The following is a 23,740-nucleotide window of genomic DNA, read 5'->3' as shown; positions in this document are numbered from 1 at the left end:
ATGGTTACAACATAGAAAATCCTGTTACTGTCTGTTTTCTCAAGACCTCAAAAGCATGTTGATTTGTAAAAGCACATTGGTTTAACTATAAAGTGAGGACAATTCCACTATGATCTCAGGCCTGTGCCTTAGGACTCCCTTCATGTTATGCTAAAGGCTTAAGATCTTAATTAAAAGGTGTTGTTCAGGCTTCACAGATGATCTGGGAAAACACATTCTTAAGATGTAATCAGACCATTACTTTAATATTTACTAAACACAGTTTCACAGGACCAACATTACATAGCAGAGAAAATAGAAATGCAGAGAAGCTTTCACTAATGGAATTCTGCTAAATAAAAAGACCTAAAACTGAAGAGACAAAATGCCATTCATAAAAGTGATAGCTTGATTTACCAGATCATCACTAAAGGGATCTGTAGCCCCTTTCATCAGTCACTTCAAGTGCTTCTTTATAAAGGAACAAAAGAAGGGTTGTCTCTATTTGTATTGTTGACTTGATGCATTTTAAATAAAAAAAGCCCAATTTAGTTCAATCAAAAGGCAGCAAACAGCTGTAAAAGAACTTTAGCACATTACAATCGGCAGGCAGATTATATGCCAGTAAAACCTAGAAGGTATTTCTAGAAATGCACCAGTTATGTCTTCCCCCTTCCCACTTTGAGAGTGCGCTTTCACAGTAGACTCCTAGATTTTAAGAAAATCAAAATCTCTTACTTGACTTCAAGTGATTGATATGCTACTAAATCTCTCAATAAATTGTTGCAGTGTCTAGCTACCTTCATCCTCTTATTTCCAAGGTAAAGGCAACTACAGTGAATTATATCACATTACAAGACCATGTTGCAGGGGTTTTTGATCCATAATCCTTACCGCAAAGGGAAAAAAACCCCAAACCATAATGAAATTAATCCAGTACCTTCTACAAGCTTTACTCAAGCTCAGGGATTAACTGCAAAAATGTGGATGCCTGAAACCTTCTATTCTATTACTATCAGGCAATTTTCAGTTTGAAAACATTTAGTCATAGGACTAAAGGGTCCACTTCTATTGTAGAATTGTGCTGTGTTACAGCAATGCATGACCTGAAGCTACCAGAACCAACAGTGTGTGACCTGACAGTAAAACCAAGAAATATTGATAAATACAGATCACTGTTGCCAGTACAGGCTATTTTTAATACTGTCTGAAATAAAACAGTTGAAGGATGGTTAACATTAGGTCATGAAATTAAATGTCTCTTGACAAAAATTTCACTTAGCAATAGGTATTATTTGGATTCAGGGAAGATTGTTTTGATCTTACTAATGTGCTAACATTAAAAAAAAAAAAAAAAGTCAGTTCAGAGTGGTACATGAAAAGGATATCCACAAGCCCTGTTCTGTTACTCCTCACTTAATCTAAACTCTTCTGCATGAGAGATGGTTGCTAATTGCCAGAAGAGGCAAAAGACAGTGTAGTAATGCAGATTTTGTAAGCATTACCTAGTATCTGTTTCTTTCTTACCTATGGTCTTTGGTTCATCCACTCCCCAAATTTCTTCCTAGTGTCATGTTAGAACCCAGTATTACCACCCACAATACTCCATCTTCCTGTAGGATTTCTCCCATACTAAACATTTGATAAGCTAGTAAGAAAACCAGAATATTTGTCAGAGTTCCTGATACCACTTGTCCTGGTTTCAGCTGTGATGGAGTTAATTTTCTTCTTAGTAGCTAGTACAGTGCTGTGTTTTGGCTCTGATGTGAGAACAATGTTGATAATGAACTGATGTTTTTAGTTGTTGCTAGGTAATATTTATACTAAGCCAAGGACTTTTCAGTTCCTTGGGCCCTGCGAGAGGGCTGGAGGGGCACAAGAAATAGGAAGGGGACACAGCCAGGGCAGCTGACCTGAACTGGCCAAAGGGATATTCCATACAGTGGGATGTCATGCTTGGTATATAAACTTGGGGGGTTAGCTGGGGCCTGGGGATCGTTGCTCAGGGACTGGCTGGGCATTGGTCAGTGGGTGGTGAGCAGTTGTACTGTGCATCACTTGTTTTGCTTTCTCCCCTTCCCTTTGGATTTTATCCTTCCCCCCCTGCCTTTCACTGTAACTGTTATTATTATTGTTGTTCTTTCATTTTTATTATGTTTCAATTATTAAATTGTTCTTATCTCAACTCTTAAATTTTACATTCCTTTGAGATTCTCCTCCCCACCCCTCTGGGTGGGGGGGAGCGAGCGAGTGGCTATGTGGTGCTTGGTTGCCAGCCAGGGTCAAACCACGACACCACTATAAATGTTTCACTCTGCAATATCTAAATGGCATCATCTTATAAAAGGAACTATATTAAACACCATTTATATATTGTTCTATCTAGAACAGTTTTTATATGCTTCTTATTGCAAATGAATTATGTCTGAGCTCAGTTTTAAAACTGTTCCTGTTTCATTGTATATGAGCTCTTCATCCCTAAAACTGCAAAGGCTCAAACACAAGCTGATGCAGAAATACACAGACACAGAAATATTTAAAATCATGATGTTGGAAGGGACAAGCTTGAGACTCCTGCAATCACGAGGAATACTGTCATGTCATCTTTTTAAGCTGCTCACATTCCAGACTAAAACTTAACCTTAAACAGCCTGAGGAAGAGGTGGGTGGTGGTTGGGCACTTTTTTGTCTCTTCTTATCCCAGTGTTCCACATTTGTGATTAGACTGGACAGACTTCCAGGCAAGATCTCACCAGGGCTTTGTATGAAATAATACACTTCTCTGGCTCTCTTTTGGAAACATCTACGCCCACTATTTCATGTTAGGATATCTACCTTTCTTAAGGCTCACTACATATGTCTTCATCTGGTCAGCTAGTACCCCCATGTCCACCTCCATTATTTTATATATGTATATACATATGTACATTGTTTTATAGTAATCCTAGTGCAGAAATTACTGCTGTTAGACTTTGAGTCCAAGTACAAAGATATGCAGGGTCATTTCTATTCCACTTTAGGTTATGAGAAGGATGGTATGTCACATTTTTAAGAGATGCATACCAGAACATGCAGCCTAAGGAAAAAGGAGACAAGATGCCTTTGAGCCACTGCATTTTCTCCTTCCCTTGTCATGAACTACCTCCAGAGAGGACAGCGTCATGGGTGTGGCAGCTCATCATAAAATGGCATAAGCCATAAAACAGTCCCCAGCAGAACTCAAACAGCTCTGAAGGGCTGCCCATGTTAGAAGAGAAGTGTGCTTTCACTTCAATTAAGTCTTCCGTACTTCTTTCTTTAGTTTTCCCTCAGTTATTACAGCAAGGGGCTCTGGTCACGTGGCTGCAGCTCCCTTCCCAGGTGTGATATGCCCAGACTGGAGATAAGAATCTCACCCAGCAATTTGTCACCACAGGATTATGCTTTCAACTATAATTAGAGATGAACCGAAGAGTGTAGCAGTATCAATTAGCAAAGTACATCATCTAAGTAAGGAGGCTGCTCCTGCTCTAGCCTAGAAGCAGCAGCGAGACATGCACAAAACCACGCTACCCTTTAAACAATGACTTTTCTTCCTCATAGCTCATCCTGGAAAGCAGCTCTGTCATGACACAATGGCCAACAAAACTGAGAAGGGTGCAGAAGATATGTAAGATCCTGTTAGAAAGCACATGAACTACTGACAGGAATGAAAGACTACCAAAAGCTGCATTTTTCTCAACATTATGAGCAACCTATATTATACTGTTAATTTCTCTGTACTTTCCACTTGAAAATTTGAAAACTGTAACCCAGACAACATATGGCAGTGTTTTATTGTCAGGGCGGGTCCACATTTGAATTCCCAATTTCATGAAAAAAATCTAAAGTTTTATTTTGGTTTTGGTTCCAAATTTCAACCTGTAAAATACACTCCAGAGCAAAAAGGTACTGGTGGGAAGGACCAGCCAGAAGAAGGGGGCACAGATGAAACTGTTTCAACCTTAAACTAAACATTTTGATAAAGTTAGCTTTCCTTTTGATAATGGCTTGGATTTATTTGAAACCATTGTAATACAACATGATCTAATAGAAGTTCAAACATGTAGACTGTAACTGCATCATTTTAAGAAAAAAGTTAAGTAGTTTTAATTATAAAAGAAAACAGTGATCGATGCTTTAAATAGATATAAGTAATCAAGGACAAAGGTAATACTCCCCTGCAACTTAAACACAATGCTGGAAACAGCTATAGCGCTGTTGCGGATATGAGAGGGAAGGGAAAAGCATCCTCTCCTCCATCACGTCACACGGCAGATACAAGACATCAGCTGTGCTATAAGAAGAGGCTATAGTTCCCTCTGTTCTTCTAGCTATAAAAGCTACCCCACTGTACTGTAAAAATGTGATTAAAAAAAAAAATCAGACTGTAAAAATCAAATGAAAAGGTCCTGTCATATCAGAAGGCTGGACACCAGGGGCATCCTGTGAAAAGGCTTTTCGCAAAGGACTGGGAAAGCCAGTGTTAGCTGGTCTGCTCTATCATTTTACTTCATTAAAATCCCATTACCTAGCACAGGATATGGACAAGATCCTATTCCCTGGTGGAGAACTGAGAGGGAGAGTGTGGAAAGAAGGCAAAATAGAAAGAGACGATAAGAAGGAGAACTATGGAATATTCAGAAGCTTAAGGGAAAATGTGGCCTTGCAAATCAATGGCTTAGAAGTTCATGGCAATTGCTGATGGAAATTCTAAATAAACACAAAATGTTTTGTCTCAGTTTTGAAACATTAGGTATGATGGGATCAGACTTAATGGAATAAATAACAAAGTATTGCTATTCTTTAATGAACTAAGAATTATTATATTGCTACAGAAGCAAACAGTCCAAAGAAATAAAAGTCAAGAAGACTTCTTATCTTAAACCACAGTTTTACCGAACAATGCTGTACGTGATACATAAACAAGCCCCTGGATTTTAAGCGCATACAATTACAGTGTAGTAACCCCTGTTAATTCCTTGCAAAATTTTGCCCATGAGGAATATAAACCAACTACCTTTAACACAGTTATTTTGGTATTTCATTACCAAAACAGAGAAGCAGAAGAATGGCATTTTTAGTTTTCTGGCTAATTTCCTAGTTCATCCCATAAAAGGAAAAAAATAAGGAAAAAAAGGAAAAGAAGGGAAGAATAAATATAGAAATATGGTTCTTACCCTGAAGAGCGGCAGTCTGGTTTATTTCTTTCAGAGCGATCTGTGAGAAAGGAGGCATAGTATCAGCACAAAAGTTGGAAGTTCTTTAGCGATACTAGTACAGAAGTCTTAAAAGAAATGTGACACTGTATGACTAGCAAAACCAAAAGTTGGTTCTGTTATAAAAGTTTTTCTGCACTGAATTACTCTACCTAAGATCAAGTAAAATTACTGCAAATTTAACGTTTGTTAAAATTGCTCTACTCAAAACACAGTGTATTTAATGTTTTGTATTAATGCTGTGGAACTTTCCCCTCCCTCTAGCTGAAATGAATAGGACTTTAGTTTAGGGTAAAAATAAGGGAGAAGGAAGAGGAAAAAAGAAAAACCACAGATTACTCAGCGCAAAAAAATCATTCCATGAATCATGGCTGGCAGAGTTCCCTGACAGGATGGGAGAAAAATCAGCAGTTGGTTGCAGCAACATCTGCAAATACACTGAATCCAGTGCAGCCCCATCATTAACTCTTCGACTTCTGGGTGTTCTAGATACTGAATCTTCCTGTGTTTTTAGAAAGGGTTTTGTTTATCTTGTATTTCAAGTAGCTTATTTGCACTAATGACAGTGACCCACAAATAAAAATCTTCACAGTATTATCTTATCAACTCAGGTGAACTTCTTTTGATGAACAATTTATCAGTTGCTAAAGCCATCTCCAGATAAATTTCTAAAAGTTTTTAATTTTGAAAGCTCTGATATTCAAAGAAAGTATAAAATATTTATCCTAAGAGTTAAGATTATCATATAAGCATTACAAAATATCCACTGTGTTGTGTTATTAGAATTCACATATTAGCGGTTATACTCTTAAGTCCAGAGTATCTCTTACCGTGTGACTTTGGAACTACCTGAAAGAAGCAGTTGAGATTTGTGTCCTCCTAAAATACATATATTCTAAAATTAGATGTGTTTTTATTCATTTATTACAGAAAGATCCACTATGCAATTAGAAAGAAATTCTTACAGCTATACATAATCACCAAAGACCACAGTAATTTTACTTCCGATTCCACCTGTGTGTATTTTAAACAGAAAGCTATTTTCCTGTGTTAGTAAACACTTCACTGAAGAACTTGTCTTGTACAGAAGAACAAGAGCATGTCAGCAGTGCTCAAAAAAGTATCTAATGTTTTTTCCATCCACAGGCGCTCCTACTGAGCTGTCATAGCCAGAGCGTATAATTTATTGTGTTTCTGACTCACAGCAATCTCCATTTCATCGCACCGTGTGCTACTCTGTTAGCTAGAAACAGCATGGTATAGCTCAAACCAGTTGCAGCAACAGTTGTTCAAACACACAAAGGCTCCTTCCATCTTTATCGTTTGTTCATGTAACCTCCTTACCTGTGAGCACAGAAAAAAATAAGGCAGGACTTCCTACTGAAATCTGCTTGCCATCTGTCGCTTGTTATCAGTGTTCCCCGTTATGTACATAGCACCAATCTAACAGTACTCAGACAAAACCTTCCTGCTTCTAAAGAGATCGTGTGAATAAACTAGTGAGAAAAAAAAAAAAAAAAAAAAAAGAGTTGGAGCACATGTAAACACAGTGTCTGAGAGCTCTCCCCCTCAGATCACATCCAGTCAGCAGATCCACCACAGCCCAGCTGCGCTGCTGCAACCTGCTCATTCCGGAAATCAGAGCAATTCCCTTTCCCCTTTGGTTTTATTGAAATGTTGAAGCAGGAAACATTACCTTTGTTTTTTACACATTTTATTTACTGCTAAACCTAGTGAAAGCACATCATCCACATGTACACTGGTCTTACTAAGAAGACCAAAGGGAAATACAATCCTACAAGCACACAGTTAGCATTTCAAAGTCGAAATAAAACCCGCACCTGTTTAAGGTTATTGTGAACTTCATCTTTGAAATTTGATTTAGTATCAAACGTAACAAGAGAATCAAGGAGTTGAATCTTTCAATTTAGTGCTTAAATTTTGCAATTCTAGATGTTGGTTTTGCCATTATGCACAAGCACCCATTCAAATAATATCACACACCTCTAGAATATGAAAGCCCAGAAGAAACAGGCCATTTTGTTTGGTTGGTTTTTTATATACACACACACTACATTTACACACACACACCTGCAGATCCCGTTCCTGCATTCTGCAGGCAAATCCTTGGCTTGCAAAAGTTGGGTCACAAAAGTGCGTACCCACAGCTTTTACTCTATACATTTTACCGCAACAACCGAGAGACTGCTTTGTAAACTTTTCTAACAGAAATAAGTAAGAAGACTGTACAGATGCAAAGATCTGAAAATCAAAACCTGCACTACAGATTTTCCTCTATATCAAAGACATAAATTGCTATAAAACAGCACAGGACAAGACAAGACAGGGTATTTCTAGCACAATACTCTGTATCCTTCAGTTCTAAAGTCTGGAAGCCAAAACTACATGTCAGATTAAAGCAATCACTGAATGTTTGCTGGACTAACACGCACGATGAACAAACAGGGCAGTCCGCATTCTGGCATGGGAAATTTACAGGAAAAAACTTAATTTCCAGTGACCAGCACTACCCTCCAGACATAAGCTTCCAGGGATGAGACAGCAGTACTGGTCTCTCTATCCTTGTGTTGCTAAAATAATACCGTGTATATAGCTGTAGTCAAAAAGGCTAGGAACTCCTAAGCAGCTAGTACTCATAAGCTACAGAACTGGATTGTTTGATTCTAAGTTTATTTTGGTTAATGAACTGTTCTTGAAAATCAGCATCATCTCCCTAACCTGACAGAGAACAGTGTGTAGTTCAGGCATTGTGCTAGCACAGCAGACCTGTTCTCGATTTACCAACAACTACCCCAGAGGTTGTGTGGTGCTCTCATCATTCTAATTTTACTATAGCAGATTTTGCCAGCTAGTTCAGATAGCACAGAGACACACCACATGGGTGGGTTTTCTGCCAGCAGAAGAAAGTTCTTTCTGCCTGTCCTCCAATCCACAATTTGCACAGCCAGTTACTTGCAGTCTCACAGTCCGTAAGAACTGATCATCCTCCAACCTCCTGCAGCCCATACTTTAAAAGATTTTCTTCACTAGTATCCACTCCTCACAAAACCTTTGCTGCCCTTATACAAATACACCCAGTGCGGGAGAAATATCATCTTTGTTCAGCAGCAGCGTAAAGAACAAGGAATCAAGGAGCTGGCAGGTGGAGCAGATGAGGTGGAAATCTTCAGAGCCTCCTGGTTGAGGTTGGGAAGACTAGTGCCAAGTTTTAAGCACTGCGGAAGAGTCAAGGAAAACATCAGGACATAAAGGTCTGCTATTCATACTACAACTGCCTGGCAAATCTAGTGTTTATTTACAAAATCGTGCTGCGTATATTTCATCAATAGCATGGACACATCATGCCTTTTTGCAGCATTCAAAGATAGAAGGCAGACAGAAATGCTGTGTTTCAGTTGCTTTTAGAAAGGGTCAGGTTGCTTTAACTGGTGATTCTCTTGCCCTCCAAGCATGGGAAAATTATCTTTTTTGATTGCCTTTAACATGGCCGAACAATTTTTCTTCTCAAGGAAAACATAAACGTAATCATCAGGAGAAAAATAACTGGCTCAACATTATTTCACTTAACTCCACAAACTCAGAATAGCTTAATTTTTTTTTTGCCAAAAAGACCACCAAAGCAGAAAACAACGGCTTTTAAGGCATCCACTCTTGTCTCAGAAAGACAAAGAAAAGGAAAAAGGCAACTCACACCAAACAGAGCCATTGTTTTTCTCTGTTTATTTTGCAAGCTTCTTCAAAGTATCTTGTTGCTAAGAGTAACTTCAACCGAAAAGTGTTCGCTCACTAGAAAAAAATTTAAGTATAAACATGAAGTGCTGTTGAAAAAAAATGAATGGAAAGTTAACACCCATTCTGCCGCTTCAAACCTGCAAAGCTACTAGGGAAATCCCAATTCAATTATCTCCTGAAGTAGGTAACTTCCAACTCTTAATCCCATCCCACAGCTTGATCTCTTTTCAAGGCTGAATTGAGTAAAGGGAGTAAAAGTGGGCACATACCATTCCCGTTTCTCGGCAATACTGTATTTTTCACCTTAATTATGGGTCTTGAATTGAGCAGCCACCAGAGGGAGCAGGACATCGCAACACTCCTGGGGAAGATGTAGTTAGAGCAACCAGCTGTCTCCATCTCTCTTGTCTTCGGCCCCTGATAGCACAGCAGTGGTTGCTTAATGAAAAGTAGCCCGAGATGCTTATAACAATACTTCTGTAACAATGGCAAACCTCTAGATAAACCAAGCAACGGGAACAGTGGGCTCTTAAGCAGTGCTGACAACACCAAAACACAAAATATACGGAGAGGTCATATTCTCAGAATAGGCAATTGGTGAAAGAGGCTATACAACTTGCCCTAATCTGAATGCATTAATACTTTCCTAAGCACCCAGTCCTTAATAAACCTAGATGCCAAGACTGATGCAGCAGCTTTACAAAAGGCACCATGTAGAAATGCGATGGCTCCGAGCATTATGTTAGTAACATGTATCTTAACTATTACCCAGCTGATCACACCTAAATGGTGCAACAGTCCCCATTAGCCAGCCACATTAGACAAGAGCCCCAAATTTCCATTTCAAATTGCCAATGTACATCGGGCCCTCACTCAAACTAAACTGCACATTTTCTGGGAAAAGGTCTGCATTTGTGCAGGATTTTCAATGCTGGTTGCTTTATTTGCACAGAGATAAACAGTAACTGCCATCGATATTGCAATCTTTTTGTCCTCCATTCTGTTAAGGCACGCTGTGGCTTCACAGGGACTCTTCCTTCTTTTCAGCACTTCTCTCAAGTAAGGAGTCAGAACAATACAAATTAATTCCACTATATAGAATCCACTATAAATTTCACTCAATTTCATTAGGAACTGGTATACAACAAAATCGGTAAAACTGAACATTTATTTATGTATTTTAGTATTGTAACAGCAGAGAGGGAGTTGTTCAAAAGGCAGAAGGCTCAAGGAGAGATTAATAAGAGGCCTGAAAGAAACTTTTTTCATTTAGTTTATGTATAGTTTTCCCTTTACTCCAGAAGGCCACAAAACCAGACACGCCTGAAGTCTGTAATTACAAAAGCAAAGTTTTTATATTTGCTTGAAATTCTACAGTATGTTGCTTAATTCCAGCACAGTACATTGCGGGGAAAGAACATACATTATAACCTCTCCAAATGAAATGACAACAGCCTTGTCAGTTTTAATACTAAACAGTAACCGAGCCTTGTAAGCACACAGCATTCCTGCAGCTTATTATACTTGGGAGTAATGCTTTTTTCCCCTGCTCTTAAGCATGACTGATATATTGCAGGGGGGTAGTGGTGGTAAAAGGAAGATCCCAACACATACCTAAAAATGCATTGAACTTCTGTGATTATTTAACATTGAAACCTACTGACAGCCATAAAGCTTGTAATTATCCAAAGACCATATTCTTTAACTTGCTAAAGAGATAAACAATAAACTATAGTCACTTTTGAAGCCTTTTGTGCACTTGTTCAATCTGTAAACGAAAAAAGGATTTACTGGACAACAGAGGCCACATTTGCCAGTGCTACATTTGCTGCTGATTTAATTTTTGTGACTCTGAACTTCCACACCCTCGTTCTTGCTCCTGTGCATTGGAGCATTCCTACATTGCAACAGCAAAAGTGTATGTGCATCAATGTGAACAGACGTGCCAGCGAGGCTGATGCAGAAATGAGAGTAAAGGAAACAGACTGTATAAGCGCTCACCGCTTCTCAAAAAACTCCATGTTTCAAGAACCCAGACCAAACCCAGCCTCAGGAACTAGTTCTCTTCTCAGACCATGAATGATAGACAAAGTATATAAGCAATCAAATATACACCGCATGTGCATATGCTGCCGCACTTGTACCTTCTAACACACTTGTGTAAGAAGGACATTTAGGATACAGGTTTTTCTAAAGCTCTTTTTTCAAGAAATTAGCAACTCCCGAAAGTACAAATCCCCACATCTTCATATGAGACATCCCAGCTGATCTGTGCAATGTAATTCTTAAGACCATGTACTTCAGGTACAAGCAGACGTAGGTATCCACACACCACCAGAATCACAGCGGGAACTACTCAGGATGAGTCCTTCTACTAATTTTTTTTTTATACTTTCATGAGGAAAATACCAATTAACTCAACTTGTTGATTGCCGGTAAAAGGAAATTATCTCTCAAGATCTTTTTCTTCCCAAATCAGAGATTCAGCATGCCTGTAGAGGCTCTGCATATTCCTCAACTGAAGAGAGCTCAGTCTTATGGTATGACTGCCTGCCATAGGGTGCTGATACACAACACACAATAAACGCAATAGTTAGCCATGTGTGAATAAACTGGCGGTTCTTACACTGCATTAACAGATCATCTTTACACCATATTCATACACGATATGCAAGAACATACATATTCGATTATTTTTCTCCTCAGGGGCTTTCCCTGCTTGTGAACCAGCACATCCAGCACCAAAAAAACAGCTTTGAACATGCTGGCAGAGGTGTAATTACCTGTCACAACACGCCCCTTACCACGCTAATTAGGGACATACTCCATGCCTAGAGACCCAAGATATGCACAGAGAAATATTGCTCTTGGGTGGCAAAAATGATCATGATAAAAGGATTTCTAAAAATAAAATAAAAAGAACAGTTTTCTTTGTTTTCTACAGGGACATTTGGCTTGTTTGTGTTGGATTTTTTTCTGTTGAACAACAGTTTCCTGAACTTGTGCGTTCCTGGCCACAGGCAGGATAATTTGAGGCTATGACTTCAGGGAATATCACTTCCACCACTTAAGCAACTTACTTTGACCTACACAGTACAAAACCATGTGTTGTAGAAACAGCCTTTGTTGTATACATCTCAGATAATAATTTGAATTTTTCAAGAAATCACACCCTACTTTTTTTATTTTCAAAAGATGGAATCACCATCTACTATGCTATATAGTAAGAATATTAATTTTTTGATTTAAAACACTTCACAAATTTCACCCTTCCCACCCTCCCTGCCAACCCAACCATCCTCTCCCATTGGACAATTAGAAGTTTTCTGAATTTGTTTATTCAAAACAGTATGTTTTTTATTGTTGAGATGGCAAACCTCCACAACAAATATCTCCAGTGTAATCTTACGCATTGTGCACTTGGAAGTTAAGTATTATTTAATGTGGGTGAGACCTGGGTTCACACTAAAGTGCTGAAGAGCAATTCAGAAGAAGATACTCCCACTCCTGTATCATAGGAAACTAATTCAGCTTTAAAACAAACAAGAAAAACCTTCCTTGATTATTTCATCTTGTGAAACCACTGACTGCAATAGAGATGACACTGCTTCCAATTTAGGAATTAAGATATTATGGTGAGTGCAAGTGAGTGCACAGGTCTGCACTTTGGGAGGAATCTGGAGACTAGGGACGATGAAATGACACAAAAATTACTACTCAAAATAAAAGACTGTAACATACTCAACCATAAAAGAATAACCCCTCTAAAAACAGAAGAAATGTACCAGGCAAATAAATAATATTTATCTAAAGACACTACTGAAATACTCAAAAGCTTGTTCTTGGAATATTTTGTGGTCCCTTGTCACTTTATGATGAAAGAATCCCCAAGTTGTTTACCCAGTTCACATAAAGTCACGTAACAGGACAACATTCTTAAACCTCAGATAAACTTTGTTGCAATTACCAATTTTCTATAGAAGTACATTCATTTGAAACTAGCCTCTTAACAATTTTCCTTTGGTGATATCAGTAATTTGGCCCAACATTCACACAGAAATAAAAAATTCAGGGGTGTGTGTGTGTGGAGTAACAGTTGCTTCTCACATGTATTGGATTTTTAAGTACCACTAAATGGATTATTCCAAAAAAGGTCTCTTGCACTCTATTGCAAAACAAAGATTACAAGATCTAGAAACATTACAGAAGGGATTAATTTAAAGGTGTAAAAAATTTATTTGTTTAATAACGTTGGTTTATGTCAATAAATTGTTGCAACCTGAGTTAACCCTGATCCATTACCTTTGAGTACATGTTTAAAAGTTGTACAACTCTAAGCTAGCATGCCACAGAACAGGAAGCCCAGTACCTGCCTGTTCTTGAAATGTGTCTGGTTTAATGCATATTATTTGATAACAGAGATCAGCATCAAAAATTCATTTTTTTAAGATGTGAGTCACTGCCATTCTGAAGACATTTTACTGAGGTATGAAGTGAGTTTACCCACATCTACTCCAACGCCTACCAAATCCCCTTTAAGGTACCTCAGACTCCTTCACTACTGGTGTAACATGTGCATGTAAATCTGCATACGTGTGCCCTTTGGTCCTTGAAGCCATCCTGACCAGTAATCATATGTACCTTGGAGAAACATCTCTCCTCTCATGTACTCCCAGACCTCTCCTCTTACTACTCGAATGCACACATCAAAAAGGCCTACAGATCCTGTCAGGCATCCAGCCTCTGTTGCTATGATGCCAACAGTAAAATTCCATAACAACACACCTTGATTGCACAGTTCTTGATAATGCATCCGCCAACATCAAGCTAGTGGACAGCAATTAGAGAAACGTAGCGTGCTAATGTCACGGCAGCAGCTACCACGCATTTCCCAGAGATGATACTGGTGATCTACAGGAAGCTTTGCACACCAGTACAGAAAAACAGATTTTTTCATTATGAAGTTATACCCATAAGCGCTGGATACATGAGGTCTGCAGCATTATCCCATCTCTGCAGCATTATCCCATCTCATCATTCAGTGATACCTGTCCCACACTGGTAGCGACACTCTTCCAAGCACTGTCTTGACCTGCTTAAACAACAGGCATGGTAGACTAGGGCTGGTGTCCCACCCTCAGGAACTCCATTCTTAGGTGAACTTCATCATTCCTGTCTGGAGACCACTGGGTGTTTCATCAGATATACTTGCAAAGGCTGAGAAGCTTATGACAAATGACAAAGCTTACAGCATTTGCCATCAGATAAACCGTGGCACTTGACAATGCCATTTTCGAAGTACTAGGTAGAAGGAGAGATATTTTTTCCAAAACTTTGACTTCAGTCCCAAGTCCCACATTTCTCTTCGTTTCTGCAACCCTAGATTTACAGTCCAGACAGTTATAAAATGAATACAGCACATTGATGGAGCAATTTATTATGAGAAAGTTCTCAAAATGCTAAGCTTGTTTCCAGGTGTTTATGTGCCACCACTCCAACAGTATAAGCCAACAGTATTTTAATAATGAACAACATCACAGTACACTGTACACTCAAAAATTCTTGTAAATGATTTAGCACAGATGAACACAACCTGAATCAATTTTCATGGGCAGACCTGTGATACTGAGCACTTAGGTTTTAATGCAAGACAGAGTGCACGATGAATACAAATTTATCACCTTAAGAAAAAAAACTGGTATCAATTTTAGCTTATATCTTATAAATAGAAGCAAAATGTTATAGCTGAAGAAAAAAATCAAATGGCTTCTTTTATGCAGACAGTATTCTGTCTATACAGAGAATGGATCAGACACCCCTTTGCAGCATTTCCACATTTCACAATGCTTGAAAACTTACCTAGGTGTAAATCACCATGCCCAAAAACATATTAAAAAAGCAAAACAGTAAGAGATTTATCATCACTATTCAAGAACTAGTGAATACCCAGTAAAAATACTAACCAGAATGTAAAAGGTAGCAAATTGATTTTATATAATGAATAATTGTCTTCCTTACTACTACATAAGATCTGAAAATCAAAGTGTAAGTGGATTCAAAGAAGGATTAATTTGTGAAAGATAAATACACTGGCAATGATTTAGCAGGGCCTTTCATATACAGCCTCAAGACGTTGCTAACACATTGACTGCAGAGGGGAAGGAATCTCTTGCAAATAAAGCTTGAGTCCTAGGAGGTGTTCCTTGCATACTTTCCTGAAGAAGTTTGTAGGCAATTGTCAGAAACAGATTACCTGAGATAAAGAACCTTTTGTGTGATCCACTGTGACGTTCCTATAAAATTCTTGTTCAATGGGTTTTTTTCAGTTTGCACACCGGGGCTATCAGAGCTCTGAAAGGCTGGGGCAGTACACCCTATTCATTATAGAAGTGCCAACGTCAATCATCTGAAATCTTCTGCACGTTCTGACCCAACTGCATTTTCTCCAAAGGCCTGAACAAGCTGACTGAGTTGTTGACTCACACACCAAATAAATACAACGACCTCTTAAAAAGCTTAGGGGGGGAAAAAAAGCAGTAGGGGAAAAAATATAACAGCAAGATCTGTTCTATTCAGCTTCTACTATGGCATGAACATTTTCAGCCCTGCTTTCATCCAGCCCTTCAAGCTGGACCCAAATACAGGTACATACAGCCATAGAAAGCAGGTATAGATTTGTTTTGTAATATATGTGAGACTTCATAAACCAATTAAACTCATCTTTGAAGCACCTTATTTAGAATTCCATTAAATCCTGTAAGAAGCTCCTAAATTCTCAAGGCAGAATGTCAAATTGATGTTTTTAGGATAACACATGCAATCCATGCAAATCTCTGCTAATTTACAACACCACCTGAAGCAATTCGTGTAGCACAGCACCGTATCAGATGGTGAATTAAAAAATATCGATACCCATACAATCCTGTGTCTTTCAAAATTCATACAACGTCAACCACTAAATCTGTGCTTTCCTGCAAAACTTATTTTTGTCTTTCACTGAAGGCAAGGATGCTTGCTTGCCAAGCACAAACCACGGATGAACAGATGATATATTGTCTTCCCAAGTGTGCTGTTGGAATGTTCCAGTAACTTCGGTGCATGCTGTTTTTCAAGAGAAAAGTAAAAAACTCTTGGCCAGCAATGAAGCCAGTGCTTCCACCCCATTTTTGTATGGTTTGAGAACCTGAATAAGCAAGGCAGGACTGTGCAACAAGAAGGTTGAAGGGGCTGGACTTCATTAATTCGCCAGAGGAGACAAAGGAGCTATGTAACAACAGCACGCAGCTACTTGAGGGGTAGCAACAAAGATCCCAAACGCAAAGTCTTGCTTGTGTTAGTGGATGATATCACAAGGGGCAATGATCACAACTGTGGCTTGGGAGGTTCAGGTTGAATGTGAGGAAAAATTCTTTCACTAGGAGGTAGTGCAGCATTGGAGCAAGTTACCCACAGAGGCTGTAAATCCCTCTGTTTTCCAAGGCTTTTCAAGACACAGCCAGACAAAGCCTTGGCTAGATGGATCTAGCCTTGGCAACAGTCCTGCTTCAAGCAGAAGGCTGCACTAGGTGACCGCAGAACTCCCTTCCAGCCAACACTTCCATGGCCACAAATACAAAATCATCAAAGCAAAGAAACTAAACTATGCTCAATGTAAGGCACTATAGATAATAAGCATCAACAGAAGACATTTATGTCAAATGCCATTAAGTGCTATCAAATAAAATTTCATTTCATACTGCATGTATTGTATGAGATACTGATTGAAACAAAACACGCAGAATTACATCAACTTTTAATAGAGAGTGTGTCAACACCACTTCTCTGTTGCTTCCAGATTTTAAATGAAGGCTATACTGTCAAAAGTAAACATTCACAAATTTATTTACAAACATTAATTTTTTTCCCATCTGCAAACAACAACCACTATGGTAAAAGCTTCTTGCAATGAGGTTATGACTCAATCTGCCCTTTGCTGACTATCCCCATTTTTTATGCAACAGCCTTGATTTATCATTTGTTACCTTGACAGAAAATGATTGCTTGCAACACAGTTAACAACATGGTCTTCTGGCAATCATAACTCAATAGATTATTCTCTGGTACAAACACACCATTCCTTACGTAATGATACATTTTTATGCCTGGCTTTGGCTATAACCTAAATGAAGAAGGTCCATTTCAATAATAATAATAATAATAATAATAATGTGTCCTTCTACAGTTTCCTTGGCTAGGGAATCACCCTGTTGACTATTAGAAGTTAGTCAGTTGCTTTCCTTGGAGCAGCCTTTATTTTTAGAAGAGTTGTTTCTTCAGAAGACACAACATTCTTTGCTGTTCAGTCTACACTCTTGGCCAAGTAACTACAAGCAGGGTTTTTTTTCTTGCCACTGACAGTACAATTTAATTTCAAGATATGTTGGTGAATTTCTGCGTATAGGCTACATTATTTAGCTTCTACAAACATTTTAGTTAGTATCTTGTACTTACCTCAAGCAAACTACATTCAAAGACTATGAAACAATGGGAATGTGTGCAGTAACTTCAGCAGGCTATGGGAGAAGCATAATCAAGTAATTTTTTAACACTTACATGATACAACATATTGGCAGTTAAGAGATTATTACAAAACAATTACATTATTTGCACTTTTTGAATTTTAAATGTTCTACTGCAGTGGTGCCTCAAGCAATTATTAAAACTGAAGCCCGTGAGCCTGCCATCAGGACTACAAACCCAAAACAGACTGAATCCCAGGAGAAAGAGGGAAGAGATGCCCACCTGGCAGTCAATTCTACCACTTTGTAGGCCTGTGAGCCAACTGATTAAATAAAAACACCTGAACAACCACTCCCACCCACTCCCCCCAACTCTCCTCTCAGTCCTGTTTTTAAGGGCTTCTTGTGTATACATGGCCAGACAAGCAGATCATAGATAGACCTTGTGCATTTATTCAAGACAGTTGATCTGCTCTACTGGATTATTATTTTATTTTCTTCTCTGGATAAGATGATAAATGGTTACTCTCACTATGGAAAAGCAGAACAACTTCCAGATCAGCACTGAAGGACACAGGCATGCAGACAGATAGGTTTCCAGCTAAACAATGCTGACTTCTGTCTGTAAAAGATGCAGATATTTCTGCTTCTTATAAGATCTAGTTAATATTTTAAGAACACAGCAACTCTTAGAGCTACTTTTTTCCTAATCATGCTTTCTTCCTGCTCCAGGGTCACTGGCCCCCCTTGGGAAATACTAAGGTCAAAATGTTCATGTCATGATCCAGTGAACCCTAAAGGACATCACCACTCAGATTACGTTCTCAGACTTCAGAATTTCATGAAGAATTTCAGACCATCTTATTTTCTTAATAAGACATTTCTTATTCTTCATTTCTTAAGGCCAAACACATCTTTTGCATTAACATGGGAACAACTGTTAAGCATTCTTGTACCAAATTCTTCATTGATCTGTAAAAAGTCTATGATGCCTGCAAATTTTTACTGAACTTCATGAGACACACTACAAAAATGTAGCCCCGTAACCTCTCAGCATGTTGAGCAGTGAAATATTCAACCTTAATTTGTTACACTGGATACAGCTCATTGTTCTCAAGTTCCAAAACAAGTCAGTGCCAGTTTGATGTGGGAGTGTAAAAAATTGATCCAACTCTGATCTAGATCTTGTTTTGGAAAAAAAACCAAACAAACAAAACCACAAACCAAAAACCCAAAGCATTCAGTCAACCAACCAACCAAAAATAGATGATTTCACCTATAATCGAAAATTGCCCACTGGAGTTGAGAAGTTCCAGAAAACATCTGAAATACTATGGAGAAACAGAAATGACAGGGGGGTGGGAAACCAAACAACTCCATCCTCCCCAAGATGTTTCACTCAGCATAGCAAAACTTGTGTGTGAAATTTACAGCTGCTGTGTGGGAACAAACCACAGACAAGTATTTGTGGTAAGTAAAACAGAGTAATATTAAACTAAGTCAAAGCCTTTCCTTGTATTATTGACCATCTGCACTTTTAACCACACATTAAAGTACAAATCAGAATAGTTCTTCATTATGAACTCAAATAGATTTCATTATTGACTTCTATATTTGGCAATATTATTTTATTTTTAAGTAAGGAAACATCTACCACATCCATACTGGGCTATTCTTTCTCAAGGAACACTGACCAGAATTCAAAGTGAAATAAACCAGATACTGAATCTGTTAAAAATTTCTGGTGCACTTTAGATATCATCAGAACACTGAGATACTTCCTCAACCCTAATGCCGCAGCAAGGACACATAATTAATCAATTCAGTTCATAACTAAGATTTATATTCACTATAAACTTTCCTGCAAGTACACTTATTTTAGTCAGTAGTCACAGAATAAAAAGCTAGTCAAAATAGGAAAGGACACCAGATTAAAGTCCAGAGTTAGACTGAAGTCTATCGAAAAATAGGATTTTTGTTTGGAGGTTTTGTTGTTGTTTCCCTTTTGTTAAAAACAAACTAGATAAAAATACTAACATTTTAATCTAAAAAAGCCAGTAAAAATCCAGTGTTGTTTATTCTTCCCAGAACAACAATGTATGTGACAAAAACATGCAACAAAGAGGGTAGAAATCGATCAGGTCATTTTACTTATTTATATTGCAGTAAAAAAAAAGCCCTAAAGATTTCCAGCAAGGCTGGCTTCCTTTCCCACAGCAGGTGACCAGATGATTCAGTTTAATGAACCTGTGCAGCTAGTTATATTCTTCTCACTTCTTAAAGAATGTATCCTAGTTCTTCTCCCTATCACTTAAAAACCCCTATGCATATAAAAAAATTATCAAACAATCAGCGTTTTATCAAAGGGAAAATAATTTCATTAGATGAGTCTCAAATTGCTTAATATCTTCTCACAGGTTTTTCAGAGCATGCTAATTAAAAACTTTCTTATTTCAGGGAAAATTCCATCGTCATGACGTGTGGTGGGGTAAAAACAGGCAAACAAGTCACCTGAGCTGTCTACGACTACTCCATGGACAAGGATGATTCTGCCCATCATCTGCTCATGTCTCCACGTTTTCACTCTGGGCTTTAATATCAGCTCTGGTGCTTGCCTTGCTTAAGCAAGTCTCTTCAGCTTATTAAATAAACAAAAAAGTCCCCAACCTAATCCAGCTAAAATAACCAACGAAACAATTACCCAACCAACTAAATAAGAAAAGCTTACGTGAGTAGATCTCTAACAGTTTTGCAGCAATCTAAGCCAAACTAGCTCTTGACTGACACAGTTTCTTAACTCCCTCCAGCTGCATGTTCCTACTCTTTCCCTTGTGCCAGCTTCAACACCCATCAGAACCTGCATAAAACCATTCCAGTGAGCTGAATCAGCAGGCTCCTGTCCACTGAAAAGAACGAGAAAAATATCTCTGTGCTTTGCCAACACACCAGAACAGGTTGATGCAGGTTCTAGTGAGCACAATGGCTCCAAGAGAAGCCTCAGCAGCCACCGGCTAGATGAGCCCAGGCTGCCACCAAACCACGACTTTGGTAACTTTACTCACCGACAGGTTGGACAAGCAGCAGAGCTGACACACCAGAGAGAGCAGAAGTGCGCATCCACAAAAGAGATGATGCCTCTAGCAGCAGCAGGCTGTTAGTATAGTTTAGCTGGCTTCATCCTACAATACCCGGCATAGCATAATTGTGACTACTTTCAAGGGAAAACACTACTTCTTCATTCAATGCTCTCCTCTGTTCTGGTCCCCCAATAAAACAGTGTTAATTATATGCTGGCGTGTTTAGTAAGTCGAAAGGTGAAAGTTCACAAATGCTTCTAACTACCACTTCGCATACACACCTTGTATATGCAGGGCAAAGGTAAACAACTTCCCTTATGCACTTTCACGCACAAGCAGAACGTACCAGAAATTTAAGTTGCTCGCATTCACAATTAGTTTAACAGACTGAAGTGCTTAAATTAACTGTCTGCTAAGATGCAACTACATTTCTTAAACCCTGCAAAAATATCCAACAGCATTATTTAACACCTATTTTACATTATTATTTTGGCAGTGTAACTGCATACTATATGAAAAAAACCCATGCTTACTTTCAATAGGTTTGTAAATAAAGGAGTAAGAGAACTGTCAAGTAAGGGAAGAGTGAACTCATGTACTTTGGGTGGTGTTTTTCACGGCTGGGAGTCTTTGTGCCATTTTCCACTGTGGAGTCTTGCAAACAGATGGAAAGCTGATGAAGGGGTAAAGCAGAATACTATTCATTCACACATACTTTACGCTACTAAGGTAAACAGTGCCAGGCCCATTTTAAAGGGGGATTTGTCAGGATGAAATAATAATAAAAATAAGAAGAAGGACACAGGCCTTTTATTACTGATTAGTAGCACTGTGCCAAAGACAAACTCCAGGAACAAGCCCTGTTCCACAAGAAGGTGGCAAAGATTATATACATACATAAACTGTAGAACCAATTATACATTTTTTGCTAATAAAAATCTCCAAAACAAATACCTTTAAAAACCAAGACATCATAACCAGCACAGTGTGAACACTTAGCTATTGAGGAAGCCGTACAGGAACCAACACTTTTTTTTTTTTTTCCTTGCACCCTACTCTAAACAAAGCAAAACTCTGCACACATGCCAAGCCACAATGGGTTCAACAGGGTCTTGCTAATCCTGCACCTGCCCAGAGGTGCAGTGACACAGCTAGGGTCACTGGAAGCCACAGCGCCTGCCTGTTGCCATTTTCCTCTGCGATTCCTCAAATCGCTGTTTTCGTCATCTACGAGGGGACACTCACTTCTTGTTGCTCAAACAGATGCAAAACCACACAAATGTAAAAGTCACTGTATAACTAAGGCTGTATTATAATCAAATTAAAAACCAGAATATTTGGAATTCAATTTTAAATACGCAGTGGGGCTGAGATTCTCTCTGGAAACAGATCTTAAAGGAATTATTCATTCTGGAGGGGATTTTACATTGACAGAAAAAGAAATGCTGCATTCACATCTCAGTGACTACATAAAGGTGATATATACGTTGCCCCTCAGTTAACAAAGATGCCTGAATTAACTACTTTATCTTGCTGCCAGGATCTGCCGGATTTCACCATTTCAAATAAAAGCTTGTTGTGACCTTCAAGTCTCTATAAAGACATATCAATCTGCTTGCTCTCAAGCTCCCGTCTCCATGCCTTCCCGTACACAGGGATTCTTGCCTTCCCGCCTGCCCAGGCCTACCTCCCACACCTACATGAAAGGAGCTACACGCGGTCAACTTTGACACCCAGACGCTCCTCCATCGGGTACTTTCAAGAACAATCCGTATCTGAGTTCCTGATACGGCACCTTACACACCCGGAGATGCCCGGTGGGCAGCCGGAGCCGGGGCAGGCTCGGGCCCCGAGGCCGTGGGGCACAGCACCCGGGGGCTGCAGGCCTGTGGCTCTCACCGGCCCCTGGCTCAGGTGCCCCGGAGCCGGAGCCGAGCCGGGGTGAAGCCGCCGGGCCGGGCCGGCCCGCGCTGCGCTGCCGCATGGCCCCCCACAGCGGTTCAGAGCCGGGGACCGGGCCGGGGACGGCCCACAGCAAGCGACGCCACGGCCCGCCGCGCCCCCGCCCCTCACCTGCCGCCGAGCTCAGGGCGACCCGCCGGTGCCTCCTGCCCAGCTCCCGCAGCTCCTCCTCGTCCTCCTCCAACCTCCAGGCTTCGGCCATCGGCGGCGGGGGGGCGGCTGACAGCATTCAAGAAGCGGGGGCTGCCATGTCCGCCCGCGGCCGGCACCCTCCCCTCAGCGCGGCCGCCCGGCCCCGTGATCCCCGGGGCTGCCCCGCACCTGCGCCCTCTCCGCCCCCGCCCCTGCCGGCGAGCTCTCAGCGCGGGCCGCCGCGCTCCGGCCGGTGGGGAGAGCGAGGGCGAGGCGGGAGCCGGCGGGCGGGAGCCGGCCTTGCCTGCCCATCCGCGGCTCCGGCGTCAGCAGGAAACCCGGCGGCCGCCTGGCACCGCCACAAAAGGGGGCGGGGGAGGCGGCGGCGGCGGCGGGGGGAGGTACCTGGCGGTCGGGCAGCGCTCCGCCGCAGCGGGCACCCAGCCCCAGCAGCCTCTGCTGAGGGGCACAGGGGCGAGGGGCTCCCAGGCCTTCCTCCCCTCACAGCGAGGGTGAGGCGGCGGGAAGCGCTGTCGCTGCGGGCGGCCCGGGGGGCTGGGGGTGCCGGCCGTGCCGATGGGGCCCGGGGTGGGCGGCCCGCCCTGCCCTGCCCTGCCCGGGCGGCGCCGGGGAAGACTGTGGGGCTCCGCGGGGGGCCCGCTCCCACCCGCCGCCAGGAGGGCGCGTTGCCCGGCGCGGGGCTCGCTGCGGTGGTTTAAACGACTTAAGGAGTAGTAATCTTACGGAGCACTTCAAACCAGTGAGGTACGCTCTTCCAGCACAGAAGCGATAAGAAAAATCTGGCCGCGGTTCAAGCTGGGCACTTAGAAGTCGGTTGTAGTTTTAGTTTTAATTACTATTTTTTTTCAGGGCCTCGGTTGCCTGTATCTAAAATTGAGATCATATTGCTGCTTCATGTTGTATGTTTACTGTAAACCCAGGTCATAAGTGTTTTTACAGATGATTTTGAATTGGGCACTACTGAAAAAAAAATATAAGAAAGTTAAATTCAGCTTCAGAGCAGGTGGATAAGGGACAGTAAAAAAATAAAGTATGTGACCACAAATTAGACCAGGAAGGTACAACAAAACGTTGAGTAATC

The 23,740-nt window shown here is 40.5% G+C and overlaps 1 protein-coding gene across 6 annotated transcripts in view; it reads right to left on the bottom strand.

The window, feature by feature from the left end:
* Positions 1-23,241, bottom strand: part of SH3D19 (SH3 domain containing 19) — an 86,820-nt gene extending 63,579 nt beyond the window's left edge. For 2 of the 6 annotated variants that reach the window (XM_056327105.1, XM_056327145.1), the window contains exons 1-2: positions 22,618-23,240; positions 5,178-5,217 (exon numbers count right to left, since the gene is read on the bottom strand). In XM_056327105.1, the coding sequence (XP_056183080.1) occupies positions 5,178-5,217; positions 22,618-22,735 (158 nt within the window). In that variant the 5' untranslated portion in view covers positions 22,736-23,240. Of the gene's footprint in view, positions 1-5,177; positions 5,218-22,617 lie in introns of all 6 variants that reach the window. The other 4 variants (XM_056327134.1, XM_056327114.1, XM_056327124.1 and 1 more) reach the window with 3 other exon arrangements.
* Between the last annotated feature and the right edge of the window lie 499 nt (positions 23,242-23,740).

The sequence above is a fragment of the Falco biarmicus genome, chromosome 1 (genome assembly GCF_023638135.1).
Source record: "Falco biarmicus isolate bFalBia1 chromosome 1, bFalBia1.pri, whole genome shotgun sequence".
NCBI lineage: Eukaryota > Metazoa > Chordata > Aves > Falconiformes > Falconidae > Falco > Falco biarmicus.
Note: the sequence above shows the minus strand (reverse complement) of the source record. Positions and strands in the feature narration are given on the sequence as shown.